The following is a 23018-nucleotide window of genomic DNA, read 5'->3' as shown; positions in this document are numbered from 1 at the left end:
GCAAAACACATGTAATAACGTACAGAAAAGACTTGGTGAGAACCAACCTGAGGATCCGAGAATACTTGCTGCATATTGTTGATTGGGCCATATGGAACCCCACTACCTTCAAAGAGCTGCAACCATTCAGTTGTTGCTTTTTCTGAAAACCTAAGAGCAAATAAGAAGCATGTGGTTTCAACTCCGTGCTTTCAGATAGTGAAAAATATATAGCATGTCTCCTCCCTCTCACTGCTTCCATACCCTTCCCCACTGATTTCTTCCCAAGCAGTGAGTAACATAACGAAAATGTATTACATGTGTTCTTCAGAAATGCAAAACCCAAAGACATGGGGTAAAGAACACAGCTCAACTAACTTCTATTTCTATCTGATCATCTGAAGCAATCCAGCAATGATGTAAAGCTAAATTTACCAGCAGTTTCAAATAAGGATCAATGGGTTTCCTCCAGTTCTTAATTACACTAATGTGCTTCACATTTGTTTTCTTTTATGTACATATTTGACAACAAAAAGATAGATATAATGTGGGTACGAGTCTAACATACAACACTGCTCACTAAAAGCTGATGTAAAGCACCACAGATTTTTCCTCCATTACATCTGAAACATATGTCAGGATTAACAGCCACATATTTTAGTCAAATAACAACATTGATTACATATTTATTTACTGTATCCTCTTGTATCCTAAGGACATCCGGTTCAACGTAAATACACTGTGCCTGTGTGGGTGAGCACAGAGCTCCATGTCCTTGTATCTCATACAAAAAGCTCAGTTTATTTCTTTCTAAGGATTCAATTCAATAACGGGTACACCACCAATCTACTTCCCTCTTTTACTGGATAATTTTTCTTTCCTTTTCTGCCCAGTAGAGTTACCTACATGAAGAAAAAAAAACACTCTTCAAGCAATACTGGTCACTGACAGATGGTATTTTCTGCAGCTGGCTGGGATTCTGAATCAAAGGTGAACTTATTTGGAAATTGTATGTTCAACTTCATGAAGGTAAATAGCACAGAGGTCTGCCAGATTCTTAGAAAGGGAAGATCTACTTCATGATACACACAACACTGATAAGAAATTAGGTGTGATTTAAAGACCTGATGAAAATTAGAATTAATGGAAACCTTGATAAGGGTCACTCAGTTACTGGCATTCTGTACCTCACCAGTTCAGAGTTGCCCAAGTGTTACCCAGAAGGATATTGGTAACATTCAGCTTTACTTCTATGTTGCCATGCAAAAAAACTGAAGTTTCTGATAGAAACCTAATAGAGAAAAAGCCCAGAAATCCCTAGATCAGTACTAAGTCAAACTTTGTCAACTCGTTTTCCTATATATGCAGAGATTGGCTGCAAATTCTTCTACGCTACTTTTAAACTAAAGAAAAAAAATAGTGATGGTGACAAGTTACAGTTATATTAACTATACAACATAGTTACAGATCCAAGCTTCACAGTTAATGTCTTTCTCCCTGTGCAGAACAACTTCCCCAAGCTCTGAGGGAATAAACCCTGATACCCAATACATTTTGCACTCTAAGTAAACAGGAACAATGCACCACAGTTGCCCTGTTTTTTCTCAGAAATAGAACCTTTACTCCTGCTGAATACATGTGAAATTAACAAATAGTACTAGTAGAAATGGAAGGAACAATACTATAGAAAAATCAAAATAAAATGCTTCAAAAGTGCAAAATTTATGATAAAATGAAGCATCACTTTCTGAAGAAAACAGATATAAGATTATTGCACTGTTCAGTTATACACTTCATTGAATATTAAACTTAATTCACAGTAAAGATGTACTCAACCATAAAAATAAAACTATTCCACTAGTGATACCTAGAATCAGGTGCACTACAGGAAACTGTGGGGAAAAAAAAAGATATTCCTTCCTTAGTGACTGTAGCCATTGGGAAAGCATTATTTTAATCTAAAATACAAAATACAATTTGTATTTCTCTTCTGTACTGCCTGTTTGGCAACAATTCTCATAAACCATATAGTCTTATCATTCATTTCCTTCTATTGCTAAGGTTTGTGGCTCAAACTACTGCATAGTGTAAATATTATTCACATGAAAAACTGCTTCCTGTCAGTTATTGGTGCTATTTGTACAAAACTGTGCTGATTCTCTGCTAGCAACTGAGCCACTTCCCTCCTGAGATCTTCATAATTTATGGTTCACTAGCTCCCTTTTTAAAAGCTTTTTGCAGCTAGTTTTTCTGACACCTCAACCTTCACTACTATCGTGTTTCTAATAAAAGATAGCACATCTACAAGAGGACCCATCATAACCTTGGTGCTGAAGACCATCAATAAGAAATTAAAATAATTCTTAATATTGATATAATCTTTCCCTGGACCCATTACTAATGAATAAGCCCTGCTATGTTATGTTCCTCTTTAAGAAAGAGTTGATAAATATTCTCCTGAGTTTAAAAAAACCCAAAAGCACCAAAACAAAAAGCCCCAAAAACTACTGGATTGAAAGGATAATCTGAAAATAAACTCATTTTAATGGGAGTGTCAGTTATCTACATCTGCATAATCATTATGCTACTTTCTGATGTCATGGTAAATCAGAATAATTTCAAAGATACACGTTCTTTAGTAACATTATTACTAGTGACTCATCATGCAGTGAAAGGAGTGCATGTTTTGCAAAACTTCTATGGGGTGTATGAATTTCTGAGTTTTTCCTTCCCATGTAACAGACCAAAAAAAAAAAATTACCATAATTTTGAAGAAAACAAGTGATGTTCTGTTTTAAAAAATACTTGCTTTCAATGAACCTCGTCGTTAATCTTACTTATTAATTTATTTATTGGTGGTTGGAGAGAATTCCTAAAAGCTTTAAATTCAATCAAAGCTGTAAAAGCCACATTCTATCACCCTCAAAGGAGACACATAGCATTGTCTCTTGAAATTGAAACTCCTGACCTAAATCTGATGTAGAATAGCTCCCTTTATTTGTGGTAAAAAGAGCCTGTTGACAGCATACTGTTAAACTGTTTAAAAACATCACCACTGCCAATAAAGGTCTATTATTCAGATTCTGAGAGCAACATCATGCAACTATTATGTTCATTTGTGTTTTATATATATTTGAAATATCTTTTGTACAGCATTAAGGTAGAAATACTGTTTCAACATTTGACAAGAGAAAGGGTAAAATGCATTAATAAAAAATGACCAAGTTTAGCTCTCTGATGACAGCTGCACAATTGTTATTATTTTGCTAACCTGTCTATATAATTTCTTCCACCTAAATACAATTTTTAATAGCACTAACACAAATAAATACCATAAGCTTTCCTTGTAGCAAAGGGCCGATGTTTAGGTTACAAGGTATCAATTGATACCACGCTCAGCACTTCAAAATATCAAGTAAAGACCTTCAACAAAAACTTCCAAGAAAAATAAAAGACTAAAAATGAAAAGCTCTATCAGCAGGAATTTACAAGGCCAGGTCAATCGTTTTCCCCTAACACTTGTTTTAAAACATTTTTCTGTGCTTTGATATTGCCTGTTATAAATACCCTACTTAGTTTATAATTTCCTTTTCTTAACCGAAAAATGTACAATGTCATCAGCTGTCTTACAGAGGGTAAAAAGTAATTTTTCTATACTTATGTATAGATAAAATCACTGATGGAAGCATGTACAAAGCTAAACAATGATCTTTTTAAAGCTTAAGCTTTTAAAAAATCATCCAAGACTATACAGCATCTGAACTCTGAAGCATGACACTTGCAATCAAGGTACTTGGTGACTGCAGGAGAACTCAACCATGTGATTCACACTACAGATTCATGTATTTCCAGATGAGTCCCTTTTCCCTCTGAAATGCTCCATCTTCTATAGATACAATCACAAAAATGCCATTTAAATTATCTATGATTTACCCATAGAAAAATTTTAAATATGTAGCTTACCTTTCTACAATTATTACCAGTATTTCAGAAATTAAAAAATAAAATAAAATTACTTTTTACTGTTCTAGTCTGTGGTATGAAGCTTGAATGCAGGCTCTTCCTGAAAACACTTCTGAAAAAGGAGATGTAGCCTAATGGAGAAGAAACCCATTGCTAGGACCTTCACTGCAAACCCTGTACTAAACCTTACATGTCTTATTTGCATTTTAAGCTGTACTCAAAGCCTCCTCTGCACTGAATTACACAGCACTCATTAAGCTACTGAAGTTGCAATTCTGAAATGAGGCATCAGATTCTGAAACACTTAACATTAAAGATATCTCATGCTTAAAAATATTATAAGAATAGAAAGTGTAGCATGAGCTGAACTAATTGAAATGTCATTTCCTGGGAATAAATCCAACTAAATATTTTTTCATAAGTCTATCAGGCATCATTAAAAATACTAAATTTAAACTATACGTTCAGCAAAATAATTAAAAAAAACTTATGGCACAACATAAGAAATAACCTTCAAGAGTCCAGAAATTAAATATCAAATAAAAAGGACTTACACTTTATTTCCTCACACAAACCAAAAGTGTAGTTTTGATTCTTAAAAAGCAAGACCTAAATCCCCTCCTGCTTTCTAACAAATTTCTAATTCAGTTTTTTTTTTTTTTTTAAGGGAGAATAGATCATTAATTTCAAAAAGACAGCATCTGCTTGACTTGCACCAGTTGGATGAGATGACTTTAACAAGTTAGTATGTTTTAAGAGACCACGGTTATGTTTCTAAGTTTCTCAGTCTGTTAATTATTAATGTAAACTTTGTTTCCTTTTTAGCGAATAGTCTGTCTTTCAATTAAATAAAGACTTCTAAAGCATGAACAAGTCAACTTCGTGTGCATTCTTCGCCTATATCCCATTTTCCATATTTCAGAGGAATCCTTCTATTATTGCTTTATCCTATGTGGACGGATTTCTCTAATGGATAAAACTATCCAATGCCACACAAAATAAGTTTACAAGAATTACTGAAGCAAAATACTTCTCTTTTCCATAGGATGCTTATAGCAATTAATTTAGAGAAGTAATTTGGACTGCTACCAAATGCGGATGGAACATCAATGTCTAGGATTAGTAATAGTTTTCTACATGCAGTTAATAACAAAAACATCCTCTGTTCTTGCTGAAGACCACAATAGCATTCCTGTGTTTTCTAGCACAACCACAATTTGCATTAGTTTTTTTGCATTGGCTTGTTCTATCAAGTCTACTTACTTTCAAACATCTACAATATCTTCTCTCATCACTACTAATCTTTTTAATGGTCGTTAACTCAGTAAAATAGTTTGTACAGTTTCTTACAGTAGCACCTATGTCAGACACTGTACAAAATAGAAGTCATAGAGAAAAAAATGGAAAATTCAAATAATGGATCATTATCCCTTAGTGTACAGTAAATATACAATTAGTTTTCAAAATGAATACAATAGTATTTACTAAATCGTCCGTAAGCATCTCCGTGTTAGTGTCTAATTAGTCTCCTCTTGGTTACTGATTGACCACTAAGCAAATCACAACAGACCCTTTAAATCTCTAGGACCAACTTGATTGTACTGGCATGTTTTGCTGATGTAAATTACTTTAAAAGATGTCACATATAGTAGATTGTAAGTGATAGCCACTTAAAGTACAGTTCAGATATTCGTAGGTACCAGAAATCCACTCTGAAAGCTGTATATATTGTTACCAGTTTAACAAAATTACTAACAGACTTTCACCTTTATGTGCAGAATTTGTCTTAAAGATGAATGGATATTCAAATTCCTTTATCAAGCTTTGCATGCTGTTTTAAAGCCATATAAAATTTTCAAAGAATAGCACACCAGAGATAGGGATACACACCCATACTATAAAATGTTCTTCTTACGGGTCCCGAGTTGTAAAATCCAGCAAGCTCCTGACTTAGTTCTTTTGGGATTCAGACAAAGTTATACTCCTTTTCCCAAGCCTTCCTCTCTTTTTCTCATGTAAGCAAAAGGACTGTAACTTCTATAGTTATGACAAAGGAAGTCCAAATTAACTAAAAATCGGCTAGGTGAACACACATCAGTAAAAGCACGTTGAGAATAATGGAAAACTATATCCATTTTGCTGCTGTTCTTCTTTTAACTACTCAAAGGTAGCAAAGAGGGTCAGGTCAAAAAGCTCATGCAAAAATCAATGAAAAGATCTCCCTTGATTTCAGCAGCCTTGTAGCTGTGTATCATTAGAAAAAAGAGAGCAAGTTCCTTTTCAGCAAGGATCTTGAACTTCACACTTATGAATGATAATGCTTAGAAGCTTATTAAATGGAGAGAAAAGGATACAGACAATACATATTAGCTTACCCAGTCCAAAAATCAGATGCTTGAGACATTTTGGATCTCTCTCAGTTGCACACATAGACATGAATATAAAACTAATAACACTTTAACACATTTGAAACCAAACTGTGGCAGCTTCGTAGCTGATGCCTACACAGCTCAGCCATCTATTGACATTGGTGGTGAGGGAGATGACTAGGGAAAGTACACCTCATCAGCTGTACCACATTGAAGTAAATTATTTTTCAAACTTCAGATACCTGTCTTGCTGAAGTAGTAAACAATCAGATAGTCATTCCTGTAATAGTCTGCAAAGCTCTTAGTTTAGAAAAAAAAAATGGCAGGGAGAGGGAAGGGCATTTATAGAGACTGCACAAGTCTCAACAACTGTGAATTTAACAGTCCTCCTCATCAGGCAAATTAAACACTTTACAATACACTTTCCCTTTTAGGTGCCCTCCTCTCCTGTTACTAGGTGGAAACAATTTAGCAAGTATCTCATTAACTGAGGATCAGGTTCCTCTGTGCTTCCTTCCTGCTCATTCCTTTCCCTCTCACACTTACATACGCAACATGCAGCTGTGGTGGACCGTGAAGAATAAGGGCTTCAAAATGTAAGTGCTAGGAATAGAAGTTCCACCCTGAATCGTTTCCAGCCCTCACACTTCTGATTTTAAGTCTACAATAATTTAGCTATAGCTGCAGGAGCACTAATTATGATGAATTTATGCGTTCTTCAGTAAATGAGCTGCTGCACTGTAAAGGCTGATGGCCTGTCTGCTATTCCCTTTCCTCCTGCACTCATACAACTCTGCAAACCCTGTTCCATTTACATTTTGGATAACACACTTAGCTGCACTACCTTAAAATATCTACATTACTGAGGTGCAGGGTAGGATTAACATTCAACTTCTGGAGTCATTTGAAGGTCAACAGATCAAGTCCTTTTCCCCACAACTGCTTTTATTAAAACAGGCATTATACCAGCCTTTGCACAGATGCATCTCAAGTTATATGCACACACTATATATGTATGTCATGATATATGTGTGCACATATACACATATGTATGTACATGTACACACATATAGAATAATCCACATTGTGCCTGGTACTATTCTGATTCAGAGGAAGCAATAGCAAAAGTGAAAGGAAGCAACAATCAAAACCTAGTTCTCACGGATAGATGTGTATCTAACTCACAAACCAGAGGTTTCCACTGGAAACATAAAAAACAGAGTGCTCTGTAGTCTGTCACTTCTCACATGAACTGAGAGTCTCAGGGGCCTCTGTAGTAGCCATTGAACCTGACCTCCACCCAGGTAGGGTCATTTTAAATTTGACTCTTGGCACACACCCAAGAAAGGAAGGCATTCATAGGTAATTTGCATTTGTCAGAGTTCTGCTTTGTTGTCATTTGGGAAAAATGTCACCTAAATAAAGAGGAAGATACAAAAGTCATTGAAACTTCCTTTCCTGTGAAGCAAATATAGTAGATATGCAAATATCAGCAGTAGGAGGAGAAAGAGGAAATAAGAAGCTAGGGGAGTAGTAGGAAGTGGAAGAAGATGATGGAGACAGGAGAAAAGGGGCATAGCAGGAAGAGGACCACAGATGGGAAAGGGATATTACCACCAGTAGTAAAACAAGTATAAAATACCCCATAGGCCTATATTCTTCTTACCTGTGAACATCCTATGAACCAGTAGTCCTTGCAGCACTGTACTCATTTCCCCACAGAAGATGGAACTGAAAAACATTCCTCCTCTCAACTTGTCTGGATCTGATTTCTGTAATTCCCTCATCTTAACTCAACATGGGAGCTGGGTCTCTCAGAAGCAGCATACCACTCCAGAGTGGTCTACCTTCCAGTTTCTTCTTACTGAGATCTGACAGTTTATGTGGATATGTGAATTTATCCTCCCCTACTGACTCTCCACTTCTCTCTTTCATGTATACTCTACAGATGTGGTAAGGAGACAGCAAGCTGGGGTGAAGAGCTAAGGAGAGATGTGCTTCACTCCTCCTTTCTGTCAGGGAAGAGAGAGGTTGAGATTTCTGATGAGAGAGGATGATTCATTTCTGAAATGAATGGAGCAATTCACACCTCTCTGAGCTATTGTTTCAAACTACATTTACGTCTCAAGCCATATTCATCTCCATCTTGTATTCTCACTCAGCTCAGGACATCTGACTGTGATGAATAGGTAATTTCACACCTTTCTGAAAAGTCTTCTGTTTAAAGGTCAATTTCTTCTAAGTGCTATGTAATCCCCATGCTTATCTAGCTGTCTTGAAATCTAGTATGGTTACTGCAGGTGGTGAGTAGAATCATTGATCTAAATTGTAGGTCATCTGAGTCAAGAATTCCCAAGAAAAAGCCTTTTTTAAAAACATAGCATTCCTTAACATTGACTGCTTGTACCAATGTTTCCTTTGTGCACACATCTAGAATAAAACTGTGGCCAGAGTCTCAATTGCTTAACATTTACCCTAGCAAATGAAAGGCATCAACTGTCTCCTTGGTATTCAGAGTTCAGATGTTTTTAAAAATTTCAGCTCCACACATGCAGCAAATTAAATGCTCAAGACTTCAGGGAGTTTCTGACCCTTTGAGTAGGTCTGAACATCTCCTTCTATTCCTAAATAAAAGCTGGGAAATCCTTTTCTTTCAGAGGTAGAGGCTAAAAATCCCTCTTCCTGCACTAAGTGTTCAGAAGTTAGACATGAATTGCAGTTAGTCCATTTTGAAAACTAAGAAAAAGAGGGGGAAAAAAGCTAAGTCATACCTCCGGAAATAGTTCAAATGAGATAGGAGGAAGGAGAAAGTCTAGCTAGGTCAACGGAAGCCTACTCTAGGCTCTGGTGGGACCTCAGCTCAACATGTTTGTAACAGCATGAACAGCTTGGAAAAAATAGTATGGATATGTGTACTGTGCAATAGCAGTGATACATGCAAGCATCTGCAGAATACCAAGTATCTGCCAGAAAAATGATGCTTGGTGGAACAGGAAGGATGTATCAACTGAAAATGGCAGAGGTTGGGGTAAAGGGAGCAAAACACACTCTGTTTCCTCCCATGTACTTTTAGTCACCATAATTACCGTTGAGACGCTGAGAATCTTTTCTGCAAAACTTTTCACTGACTTTATCAGCAGTGACACTCTCACAGAATTTCACTACAGGACCATAATTCCCATTTATGTTTTCAAGCATGTACAAAAGAGAAGCAACATTTAGGAATCACCAGATTCCTATACATAGATGCAAATTTTTACTGGCTTTTTCCTGCTCAGCCTGGCAAACCAAACAAGTTTGCTGACTTCTTCCATTGCAACATCACTGGAAAAAAGCTGCTTTGCCTCCAGTTGGACCCAACCTGTCTGGCACAGAATCAAAATGAGACATGAATGAATGGACTGACTAAATCTGTAAGGAACTTTCATGTTCTTTTTTTGCCTTCTACCACACATAGGAGGGTCTCATCTCAACAAAAGTGGCTACAGTAGAGCACATGTCAAGAAAATGACAACTCTTCTAAGCTGCTCCAGCTCATGGCCTCCATGAATTCACTGTGAGGTGAATAGCAGCGTACATATAATGAGTGAGTAAGGGGGTCTGCAGGTGTTTCTTTCTAACTAATGCACCTTAGGTTTATATTTTCCATGTGCTGGAAGCTGCAATACTATCAAGCAATCGCTGATTTAATTACAGTATTTTTCAGTTAAATTCTGCCATTACTATTTTGTCATTTCCCTTCATTTCTCAAGGGCTGACATTTTTCAGCACTGAGAAACTATTCATTTAATTCTCTAAGTGACTTGAAAAATGAACCACATATAATTTTACAAACAACTGTGCATTAGTGAATAAAAGCAAAGTTACCATGGAATGTATATGGAAATGTATTTGACCTCCATTAGAATGCCAAAGGTGTTTGCTATAGTCAGGGTTTTAAAACTGAATGCCAGATGAATTCACAGTAATATGACCTAGCAGAATACTATTGAAAAAGTCTACTCCAGAAGTGTGTACAGTCACATACTTGCCTATAAATTACACAGAAATTCAGACTAAATGATGCTAAAACAGAAAATAAACTGACAAAAAAAGACATAAAGCAGTAACTGAAAGAGCACTGATGTACTCTGATGAACTAATAGCTAGATATAAAAACAAATCAAAATTCTGGCAATTCATTCACAGAATAACTTGAACTTTAGTTTCTTATTCAGATACTGGCCATAAAAACTCTTGCACTCAAAATTAACCACAAGCAACAAACTATTAATTGATCTGTGGATCGCAAAACAGCACTCTCATAAGGTACCAGAGTGCATAAGCTAAAGGCCATATTAAATGGAATTAACTCCAAGTAATAATTCAACATGAATTAACTTTTAAAGTAAGATTAACTGTCAATAACATAATAGCTCAAAAGTAGGCCAAAAGATGTCAGTTCCCTTTCAAGGGCTTAACATTTATGGGAAGAGTGGCTTCATCTGTGCTATCACACTACACTTGTTATAGGAAGGCAAGTAAAAGACAAGTTTCAAAAGTTCTGCATTAACAGTTGTACCATCATTATTTGAAAATGCAAAGTCACCCAATACTTCAGTATTTCATGAGGGGCAGGACAGCTGAAAATAGACAGCTAAGAGAGAGACAAAAGTGCAAGTGCAACAGGAAGAGGCAGAATCACTCTCTCTACAGTCTTTAATACACTGGTTCTCATTATTTAATAATGTGTGGGGTTGAGAGATGAGGAGGGGTGTGCAACTGAAACTCTTTTCTCAGATGGAGTGGAAAGGGGGAGCATCTGACCTAATGCTCCTAAAAAAGAAACACCACAAAAAATTTCCTGAATTATAATTGTTGCACATTTGTTCATGAAGACCCTTACAGGCCACATGTCAAAATGGTAGTGTGACTTTTCTTGAATCGTTTTCAACAGTATATATACCACCTTTTCTGCTTGTCCTCCAAAGTATAAAGTGCTGCTGAAACCACCTTTGGGTAGCTTTACATAGATGTTTTTTCCTTATGTTACATATACTTATCATTCTCTCCACTAAAAAAAAGAGCACTCCACAGAGATAAGGCCTTCTCAAACAGAATGAGGAAGATAAATAAGTTGGTTTAATGTCTCAAATAAAGGGTTCCTGAGCTTCCTCTTAAATAATTTTTGATTATGCTATTTAATTTTAATTAAATTATTTAATAAAAGTATTTGATAGGATGATTCCCACATAGAATACTAAGCATATTCCATTTGATTTCAAAAGGACTGAGAATTTGGGACACAGAGTACCACAATACAGAACCAGCAGTGAGGGAGTAGCATCAAGTGGAACTCCCTTGGATACAGCAACTCTCAGTGAAAACTTTAACATTCCAGTCAAAGCAAAAGCAAACAGTGCACCAAGTATTTTATTTCCAGGAGTTACATTCATCCAGAAAGGCAGAAAGCACTAGTTGTTTTCACTAAAATTCAAGTTAATGATTAAAAATAAGTTAAAATGGTCTTTGAAAATTTAAATCTGAGGCCTGGCTTCTTGCTAGTCCACACCATAGTCTCTGTGCAAAAAGCAGTGTATTTAACACCAGTAAGTAGTCTCAATACTCATTTTCTTTTTTTAAAAAAAAAAGTATCTCAAGAAGATTGAGGTGAAATTTTCACATGATGAGAGCTTCTTATGCATGACTATTCACATTAATAGATTAAATGTAATTTATTCCTTTTTAATTAACTTACCGGGTTGACAATATCTCAGTAAGTTCTTTTCTGTTCTGAACTCTGAGTGTATTAGTTTTGTATCTGGAATCCTTACTAACTTCAGGCAAATTCAGGATCTAAGTAAAAATAAAGGTGAGTAAGAAATGTGCTTGGCAGATTCTTATATAGATATATAGATACATATACAGGGAGATTCTTACATAGCTAAGGAGATTCACTAACAACTTAAAATAGCTTCCAAAAAATCCCTACTTCTCATTAATCTTTTCATACAGATTAGGAAATTAAGAAAAGATAATGCCTCCTGGTTAATTTTACATAACAAGACAAAAATAACTAACTAAATACATAAATAAATAAAAGAGAAATTCAACTGAAGATCCAAACCTCAGTTAATAGTTTTCACCATTACCTGGGAGAAATTCTTATTGTAGAAGCTTGTAAGTTATCTTTCCAATATCACATCAGCTGTGAGCTTGAAGAGATCCGTGGGATTATCCTGCACTAAGTTATATGTTACAGAATAAGAAATATGGTTGTACTTCATATGCTATGCTGAGAAAAGCTATGTCCAAGAATATTTCTTTTCACTTCAGTAATTTCTGTTCAAAAATGAAAATAAAACACAAAAAACCCGAGGTGTTTTTCTGTTGAAATGTCACAGTTTTTCTTTATGATTTCTTCCAAAATAATTAATAAAGTAAATTGGTGATATAATCAACTATGTAGAAGTAATGTATCTTCTGTGAATAACTCCCACCTGGCACATTAGCAATTTAGCCATCATGCAAAGACAATAGCTGGCAGCCAGTGACAAGTGGGGTTCCTCAGGGCTCAATGTTGGGACCACTTCTTCTTAACATCTTTATCAATAACCCTGACGAGGAGACAGAGTGCAACCTCAGTAAGTTTGCAGATGACACCAAGTTGGGAGGGAGTGTTGATCTGCCTGAGGGCAGAGAAGCTGTACAGAGGGACTTGGGCAAACTAGATTGATGGGCAGAGGTCAACCATATAAATTTCAACAGGACCAAGTGCTGGGTCCTGCTCTTGGGCCACAACAAGCCCATGCAATACTACAGGCTTGGGGAAGAGTCACTGGAAAGCTGTCCAGCAGAAAGGGACATGGTTCTGATTGATAAGAGGCTGAATATGAGCCAGAGCCTGAAGTACAAGGTACAAGGGGTAATGTTTTTAAACAGAAAGAGGGTAGATTTAGACTAGAAATTTGTTACAATGAGGTGAAACATTGAAATGGGTTGCCCAGAGAGGTGGTAGAAGCTCCATCCCTGGAAACATTCAAGGTTAAGCTGGATGGGGCTCTGAGCAACCTGATGTAGTTGAAGATGTCCCTGCTCACTGCAGGGGGGTTTGACTGGATGACCTTTAAAGATCCCTTCCAGCCTGAACCATTCTATGATTCTATGTATTCATCATATACTTTTACTCACTAACACACACTCAAGATCAATTTTACTTATGATGACTCTTATAATTCTAAATATGCTACATTTCTGAAGATATCTATTTCCAAGACTGCTTACAGAAAAACAGTACTGTCTCAAAGCTGAAGTCCCTATAGCCCTTCAACGTATCTCTGCCTGTTGTTGAGTACTGATACCTAGGAAGAGCTTCAGAATAGGGCCAGCACATATGATGCTTCCTTAACATTCATTCAAACTCCAGCCTTCTTTAGATTAGGGCATTTCTGAGCTGAAGGTGGATTTAGTGATCCTCAATGGAGTTTTGTTTTATTAACATGTCACTCCTTGAATCCAGATGTTTACATACTACCACATGTAAATGATACATAGATTATTGTCAATCTCTCTGATACCTCATATATCTATATGATATATCTATATCTCTTATATAATCTCTGATACCTCATACCTAAAATTCTATGAATTCCTCTAAGATTGGTTCAGGCCACTACCACTTCATGACTCCTCACTTTGCTGGACTGAATAAGGATATGGCTTCCTTTCCAAGGGAAGAAATGTTGATGACTTCAAACCAGCAGCAAAACATTCTTTCAACAGATACTGAGAGATATTCAAAACAGATTGTCACCTCTGATGTAGCTGTCACCTAGCGTGACAAAACTAAGAACAAAACCCCAAGTATCCGTTAAAACAATGACTATACTAAATAAAAATCATACTGCATCATAATCTAGCTTCAGAAAATGTTCTTACTTTCTTATCTAGAAGTTTAACAATAATATTGGTACCCCCTTAAAATTATGTCCTCTTTTTAATAGTGCTATTTTAGAGTTACAAATCATTGCTTTCGAGAAAAAAAAAAAATGCAGTGTTGTTCAAAGTCAATTATAGCGAATACTTATTTATAACAGCTTAAAAAACCCCAGGAAATTAATCAGAAAACGATGGCTCCATTTGATGAGTTACACGAAAAACGATCATATGGAGTTGCTCATTCTACTGTTTTAATTAACATTACTGATTTCAGCTTTAACTTAATGTCCATCTGTTGTAAAGCTGCATGTCTATATATGTTCTCATTTTTTTGTGACTAACAAATGCACATTTGAGAAATTATTAATTAGTGTACCATTCATCTTTCTGATCACACTGCCAATGTTATTTTTTTATTTCACTGTGACCACTTGGAATGAAACTTCTGTTCTCCATATCTAGGCCTCCTTCAAGATTTAAGATTCACATTTGGAGTTTACAGTCTCTGCATTTTGTCCCCCAACACCAGCAAACCTGTTTGCTTTCTTCTTTGCTGTACACAAAAGTTCAGTCTTCTGAAGAGTTTTGCTCAGTATTCCTATCTAGATCATAGCAGCCACATACCAGGTTGTGCTTTTGTAACACTCGACCACTATGAAATGCACTTCATCCAGCAGTGTTACAGTTTTTCTGCCATTATCCCAGTCCCAAACAAGCTACAGTTAGCTGTCATTCATTTTTAAAATATCACAGTGAATTATTCCATGTTTTTTCTTTCTGCTTGCCTGAAAAGATACATCTGAAACAAAATGTTTGCCATTGTTTACAGCTTGAGACAGCTGTTAAATCTCTAGAGTATGTATCTTCAGGGCAAAAGCTTCCAAACAGTCTGTATTTTTAGCACCAGCTCATCTCAGAAAGGTTCTCTAACAGCAATTCCAATGTTTGAATTAGTGTTCTCTGTATTTACTAAAGGATCACTAGGGTGTTGTGGGCCTTCCTCTAATCAAGTCCCCTTCCTTTATTGGCTTTCCCACTTCATGACATTTTAAGTTCTAAGTCGCTTCCAACTTAGCACAGAATATACCTCCAAAGGGTTTCACAACATTCCACTGATTTCCATATCCCTCCATTTCTGGGCAACTTAACAGCCCAAATCAATTCCTACAATAACTCAAGAAGGGAAAAAATACCATTCTTTAAATAAAAAATGATAACTATTTTATAGAAAAATCTAACTATTGCCCAAAACTTGAACTGCTTTTTCTGGTCTTTTAATCCCTTTGAAATGCAAGCAATCATAATTTTTCCATGTTCTGTACCTCCTATGCTCAATTCTAGAAATACAAAATCACCTTTATAAGGATGAGACAAAAACCATCAGCATGCAAATGAGGGCCAATATTCATCTCACTTCATTCTAGTTCTACAGATTCTAAGGTAATATTTTGTAGAAATATTGGCTCATTTTCTGGAGTACCTTTTACTCCTGACTGATTACAGAAGGAGTATGTAGCAACAAGTCACACAGTCTCTCAGCTGCACCCCAAAGTGAGGTGAATGCAGGGTCTGAATTTTTAGAGCCATCAAGCTCACACCACAGTGTTAGAACCTACTGAGCCAGATCTTCAGCTCTGCCTTATTCAAAGATGGCAGGAATACGAGCATTGGTACATAATTCTTCAGGTGACAAAGCTCCAAGAAGACATTCATAACTATGTCTTGTGACTTTCTGCAAATATTTCCTTTATGAGACAATGAAGCTTTGATAAAACCGAGTTGTGGCAAGTAGACGCTTATTCACTCGTTAGTCTTCATTTGTGTTAAGATAATGACCACACTATCATGGTTGCACACCTGTATGAAGAAAACCCACTCAGAATACTTCAAAGAAGGTAACTTGCTTCCTAATGAGAAAGCCAATTCAAGCAAATAAAACCAGAATCCTGAGTTAGCAAGGTGTGGATATGTAGCCCAAACTGCACCAAGAGAGAATCAAAACTGCAGTGTCCTTTTAAAACATCCTATGTATTAGCTGTGAACATCTGTGGAAATGTGAAATATCTGACATGAACAAGTGGAAGAAAACAAGTCTCCATTTCCTGAGACTGCCAGCTCATTTAGTGTGATTAATTTAGGCTAAATATCCAGGTTGCCAGAGAAAAAGCATAATGCTAGGAAACGGGTAGAATTCTCATTTTAAAACATAGTAATGCTATATGTATCGCTTCTCTTGTCCCAGCTTATGTGTTACTGGGGTCTCCTGTTTGAAATGTTGTTTCCCTACAACCACTACTTCTCTTTTAAAATGTATTCACTGTCCAGGGAAAAGTAGTTCCAGGTATTAAAACAATAGGAAAAGAGCATGTGAAAAATCCAAAACTATTGTACAACTTTCCAAGCTACCCTCTGTGAAAACAGAATTGCCAGAGTCATGTTCCTGACTTTCAAAATAATGAAAATAACAACTTTTGAAGGCAGCAATCCTGTCTGAAGATCTGTTCTTCAACATCATATCTCTGCACCACTCCAAAGTCAGCCCACAGTCCTGTAACACTTATTTTCTAAGAAGTCCACGAGTTTTTCTGTGAGCACAGACCAGCAAATACTAGTGTTGATAAGGACTATGCACTTGGCTTTGCTTTGTTAATAGTTGTGCCTATCTTATATTTTATGGAAAAACAGTGTCACATTTCTTCCTGAAAAAGGCATCACTGTGACATTGACCATTCCAGAACTGGAAGGTTGTTAGTTTATTCATTTTTTTAGGTGCACAGACTTCAAAAGGGATTCAACACCCACAAGTTTGGGAATTAGGGTGTTCTGAATGCAGAGGCAAAGCACAGAACCTGTATCAGTCCTCTAAACTACCAGCCAAAACCCCAGGGTTAGAATTTTTATTCACTACTTCTTTTCACCAAAAACAGGGGAAGCAATCAGTAATTATTTTCATAGTCAGAACAGAAATTGTTATACATTTGTGCCCTGTTGCCTAACACATCATTACCTTGCACACAGTGACAAACTGGTTGTCAGTTCCAGCTCCCACCACAATGTAGCCATCCTTGGTCTTAAAAGCCTGGAAGAACAAAGACAGGTGAAAAGCTGCAACTAAACTATAAAACATGAACACAACTTTTAAGTAAGAACTTTGTAAACAATGTTCAAATGGCTTCCTTCAACATTTTGGTTCAGAGAGCAGACAGCTGCACTGAGGTGTCACAGACCCTGAGCAAATACACAAAAAAAACAAAAAAAAAAAAGCCAAATACAGCAATGATAAGTTAGGGACATTCCTGGGGATTAAAAGAATAGGACGCATCTATCCAGCTCTTCAGCTATCTCCTTGGTCAGTGGTCTCAAGTCTGAGCTCCTGGCACAAATGGGACTTCTCTAGCTTTGAGGATTTTTTTCTTTCTTTTGAGTTAATTACAGTGGCCTTACTGTCACATTTAATAGTGAGCAGAACATTTAACTGAGCAGGACATAACTGCCTTCATTTCAGTCAACATCATCTCCACTGAGATTTTTCACTGGATGAAAGAAAATGTATAATTGGCATCATCCTCAATTTTTACCCCTGCATCAGGACGTCTTCTACAATTGGATAATGCAAACAGATTCCTCTACATCACTCCCTTACTTATACAGGAGTGTGTAGTGGCAGTTTCAGTCATACATGTCACAACCACAATTTTTGCAAGCATTTGGAAAAAATTCTTTCACTAATAATTTGACTTCTGTGCAAGGGGCCAGCACAGGGTGGTGTACCAGTGGTGATGAGGCCTTGCAATAGTTTCTTGGAGACAGCAAAACTCATCTTCCATTCTCAGACATCAATTTTTTATTGAGCTGTTGTGTCCTGATCTATAAGTGTGAATTCTTACTATAAATTTTGGTAAGATGACACATAAATATCAGTCGTAACGTGGAAACACTTTCATAGTAAAAAGTTTTCTCATGGTCCTGTTAATTCACAAACATGAACATGCTTTTTCTACTTGCAGTCTTTCATACAGATACAACTACATCCACACTAAGACTCTTTTACCATCTTGTATATTCAAAAATTTAAAACAGTATGTGGAAAATACAAAATGCAAGTAACTGTACATCATAGTTAAGGTATCACTTGTTTGCTCTCGCTACGCTTCAAATCCTGGTAGAGTATTGGTCAGTGATACAGTTTAACAATTTATTTTTCACACATTTTATTAAGCACTTCCGCCTAAGGTCTTTAGGAAGCAAAGGCAAAATTCAACAAATGTTTAGTCCCAGGCATGCAAAAAAAGCCCCCGTACAGTAAAAGTCTAGAAGCATGCATAATATTAAGGAACTGCATACTCACACTGAGGAAAGCAATGAGCACAGAAAAAAAAAAAAGGGGGAAAAGAATACAGAAAATAAAGTCTCATATGAATGTATAAACTTTTTTAGACAGATCTGTTCATGCAGACTTCTGTATAAAACAATCATGCCAGAGCCTGGTCTAAGACCGTATAAGACACCTTCCTCCTGACAAATACATGTTTTTTAGTAAGAACAGTTTCAAACCAAAACGTGTCAGTATAAACTGACCGCCTTTAGTTACAGGCAAGATCTGTTTTTGCAACACCCTGTCCAAACCCTGACCCGTCTTTGCTGATGCTCTGAATTCTAAAACCAGCCACACACATTTCACACAAGTTACGGGGTAAACACTTCACATATCTGTGTGCATATGTAAGACAACATAATTTTTATTGGTGCGACCACCTACTACTTCCAGTAAACTTAAATTAGAAATTCTTTTAAACTTCCAGTCTGGATGCCTGTTACAGATTGCGAAACCCAGATTATAGGTCATATGTACTTCTACAAAGAACCCTTTCCTTCACACTCCAAACTACATTTAAATTGGTAGTATGGGCAAATCTTAAATATTTTACCACTTATCAGCAACTTCTTTTGAGACTTGCATGTCTGTAAGAAGACTGCAGTCACACAATAGCTGCATACCACTATGAAACAGGCATCTGTACCCATGGGCTGCCCATGCAACAGCGGAAGTCACTCTAAATTTAAGGGCCTGGTTATTAGCATTTGTGCTTCAGTTGCTTGGCGGAATGTGTGGGAAAACTGATTATTCTTAATTGCATTGTATGTCTAAAAAGCTAAAACAACAATCATGTCATCCTTACACAACAAAAATGATATCATAATAAATGCAGCAGTGTCTTTTTCCATGAAGCTTAACTCAAATGTCTTCGGCTGCTATTTTAAGCTTCCCATTACAAAACAGCTGATTATTTGCTAGTCATTGCTGCTGATAAAGCAGAAACTTCCAAGTGTTATTAGCACAATATTGATGCCAACATTTAAGGGTGATAACAATGGTTTTATTCATCACCCATAAATGTACGCATACTACAGGTTACCACAGGTTACAGTCTGGTCACAGAAAGCTTCCCAATTTTATTATACAAAGGAGAGTAAGGGCAAAGTGCAGAGAGATTTTAATGAGATTTTGTTTTGATAAACTGCTGTCCATCACATCGAATCATTTCACATTAGCACAATAAAAGGCACATTGCACACACAAGGCAAAAGTCTTTCTTCCCTTCCGCTTTTACTGTAGAATGAGGTCTTCTTCTGATAAGATTCTTGAGAGCATGTGCATGATTTAACCTGCTACTCCCATGTGTTATCTTGAGCGATACGACCATCACTCAGTGAAGAGAAGAAACGTAAATCAGACAAAAAAAATAGTCCACATATTATTCAGAGATATGCAGAGACCGACTGTGTAGCATGCAAAGGCATAGCTTTTCAGTATAGTGTAAAAAGCTTGGGGGTTTCCGCAAATATAATCTGTAAATTCACTCTGAACAAAATACAGTACATTACCTCAACATGTGTGTGTTCAAAGCCAGATCTCAGGGTCCAGCATGTATGCATCAACACCTCACACTGCCTAATGGATATTACCGGGCCTCATTAATACTCAGCACTTTTCCAAATTTGATGCTAGAACACTGTATATCTAAGATACTTTGTGTACTGAAACAATTTAACTCCCCATAAACACATGGAATATAAACTCTATCCACCTTCAGAAATGTTCTAAATGGTTTACAAGTACTCTCCAAAAGTGCTGTATAGACAATAAAGATGTAGGCCAAACTTAACCTTAGTTCATTACCAGAGAGGACAAAGACTTGCTGAGATAAAGTGAGGCAAAACTAGCCAGTCTTTGCACTGTTCTAAATCAAAAGCCTTTCAAAATTTGCCCACTTTGATGGTATTAATGAAAGACAGTCAATCTAATTGTATTTATTGCCTGCTTTATGAATTTTAAGCCTATATATGCTATGGAAATCATCAATCATAGATAAATATCTTTACATATGTTTCCATTTGCATGTTAATTCCACAAACAAAACTTTAAAATATAAGGGACTAATTAAAAGATATGCCAATTCCAGTAAAACTATCAAAAGTCCAGGCCAGTTTTCAGTATTTGAATGGAAAACACAGAAATCAAAACAACCAGAACATCTGCTCTTGCTTATGGTGATGCTTTACTCCCCTCCATCAGGTATTTATTCACATTCATAAGATCTCTTCAAGCCTCCTCTCCACGCCCCCAGGATAAGCAGTCCCAGCTCTCTCGGCCTCTCTTTATATGAGAGATGCTCCAAGCCTTAATTATTTTCATAGACCTTCACTGGACCCGCTCTAATATGAGCACATCCTTGTCCTACAAACCCCAGAAGTGAACCCAGTTGTGGGCCCATAACTGGATCCACTGGTTATTTGTCTTCACCAGTGCTGAGCAGAGGGGAAGAATCACCTGCCTTGACCCACTAGCTACACTCCTCCAAATATATAATAGGATCCTCTCTTTGTCACAGGGGCACATTGCTGGCTTATGTTCTGGTTTTTTGTTCACCAGAACCTCCAGGTTGGTTTTTTGCAAATCTGCAAGTCAGCCCCCAGACTGAACTGATGCATAAAGTTATTCCCTAATACATGCAGGACTTCCTATTTCCCTTTGTTGTATCTCTTTAGGTTCCTGTTGGCTCGTTTCTCCAGCCTGTCAAGATCCATCTGAACAGCAGCACAAACACCTGGTGCATCAGCCACTCTTCCCAGTTTTGTATATTCTGCAAACCGGATGAGGTTGCACTCTGTTCATCATCCACGTCACTAATGAGTATGATAAACAGTACTGGCCCAGTTTACCCCTAGGGATGCCACTAGTGATTGGCCTCTAACTGGATGTCATGCCACTGGTCACAACCCTTTGAGCATACAAGGTCAGCCAGTTTTCATTCCACGTCAAAAATCTAAATCTAAATCAGCACTGTTGAGGGAGACGTAGTGAGGGCACTTCATGGTCTGTTCTCAAAAGCTACTGGCAGACCAGCTCCAGCACACATGGAAATACAGCCTCCAGCCATTACCATTAGGAAACGGCTTCCCAGTGCCACAGGGATTGCCAAGGTCAAATGCAAAGGATGCAAGTGCCATCCAGGCAGAAGATAGATGTCAGTTCTTTGGAGACTTCTCAGGAAGAAGAATTTGGAGGCCAAACCATACTTGGGGAGATCAACAGAAAAAAGCATTGTGTTTTTTAATTTTTAAATTGGATAATTATTCTATATTCAGGAGAGGTTAATAGCTTTCAGAGGTAGATTTAGATTAGATATTAGGAAGAAATCTTTACTGTGCGGATGGTTGCCCAGAGAAGCTGGGATGCTCCCTCCTTTGAAGAGTTTAAGGGCAGGTTGGATGGGGCTCTGAGCAACCTGGTCTAGTGGGAAGTGTCCCTGCCCATGCAGGGGGGTTGAAACTAGATGATCTTCCAACCCAAACTATTCTATGATGATTCTGTGATTATCTGAACAAGCTTCTGATTATTTTCAGTACCAGTTACTGTAGTGGGCCCTTTACTGATAATGGCAGTCAGAGGTCAAAATATTTGACAGCTTCCAGGCCTCCCCTTGGTGTAAGACTTGCACTACATCAGGTATGGTAAAAGGGGTGTATTACTCAACTTTCTGAGTTTTCTTCTCTGTTGTTCCTATGCAAATAACAGTTGGGATCTGTAAAGATATTTACAGTCACTTTTCACTAGGAATATTTGATGTTAGATACCCTCAGATTTGAAGTAACTTGCAAGACAGCACTGCTTTTTGATTCATGAAGTTAAACAGTAGCATCTCTAAAAGCATCCAATGAAGGACTGTGAGGGGAACAAATGAAGGCTTGTGGATAGTCGCAATGTATTGGTGAGTTCTGGAGCAGGGCTTAAAGGACAGTAGCTTTTGAATGCCATCTAACTGCTGTTGGTTTTACAAAGCAACAGGCTGATAGCTCCAACTGGCATCATGAGGCAGCTTGCTTAAGTTTGGAAAAAATGCATCCTGCTAGAAAGGCTACATACATTATTTCTGTAGGGTACGTATTTGTCAGCACAACAGGGAGCACTCTCAGATGGCACCAGGGGAGCACACCCCGCCGAGCTCTTTCCTAAGGTTGGCATAGGATCAAGCAGTTTTGTGTGAAGGCTGAATGAACCTTGGGACCAGCCAGGGACAGTGCAGAACAAAGACAGCTACTTGAGAAATCTGTAAACATAAAACCAGAAAAGGCTAACCCAATATTTTAATACGAAACTTTGAAACAAATCCCAAACATTTTTTTAAAAGACATTAATTTTCATATGCTACTCCTTCCTCTACCCTCCATCTTCCCATTTACAGCAGTCTCTCCACTCACAGAATCAGTGAATAACTACTCAGTAAA

At 37.1% G+C, this 23018-nt stretch overlaps 1 protein-coding gene across 6 annotated transcripts in view; it reads right to left on the bottom strand.

Annotated features, from left to right (window-relative positions):
- The window catches only part of SUGCT (succinyl-CoA:glutarate-CoA transferase), a 323003-nt gene that overhangs the window by 178975 nt on the left and 121010 nt on the right, over positions 1-23018 (bottom strand). For 3 of the 6 annotated variants that reach the window (XM_051610119.1, XM_051610121.1, XM_051610120.1), the window contains 3 exons: positions 17236-17307; positions 12049-12146; positions 48-150 (listed from right to left, as the gene is read on the bottom strand). The exons of 1 other annotated variant lie outside the window; for it this stretch is intronic. In XM_051610119.1, coding sequence (XP_051466079.1) covers positions 48-150; positions 12049-12146; positions 17236-17307 — 273 coding nt within the window. The remainder of the gene's footprint in view (positions 1-47; positions 151-12048; positions 12147-17235; positions 17308-23018) is intronic. 2 more of the 6 variants (XM_051610125.1, XM_051610122.1) reach the window with 2 other exon arrangements.

This window comes from Apus apus, chromosome 2 (assembly GCF_020740795.1).
Source record: "Apus apus isolate bApuApu2 chromosome 2, bApuApu2.pri.cur, whole genome shotgun sequence".
NCBI classification, from domain to species: Eukaryota; Metazoa; Chordata; class Aves; order Apodiformes; family Apodidae; genus Apus; species Apus apus.
Note: the sequence above shows the minus strand (reverse complement) of the source record. Positions and strands in the feature narration are given on the sequence as shown.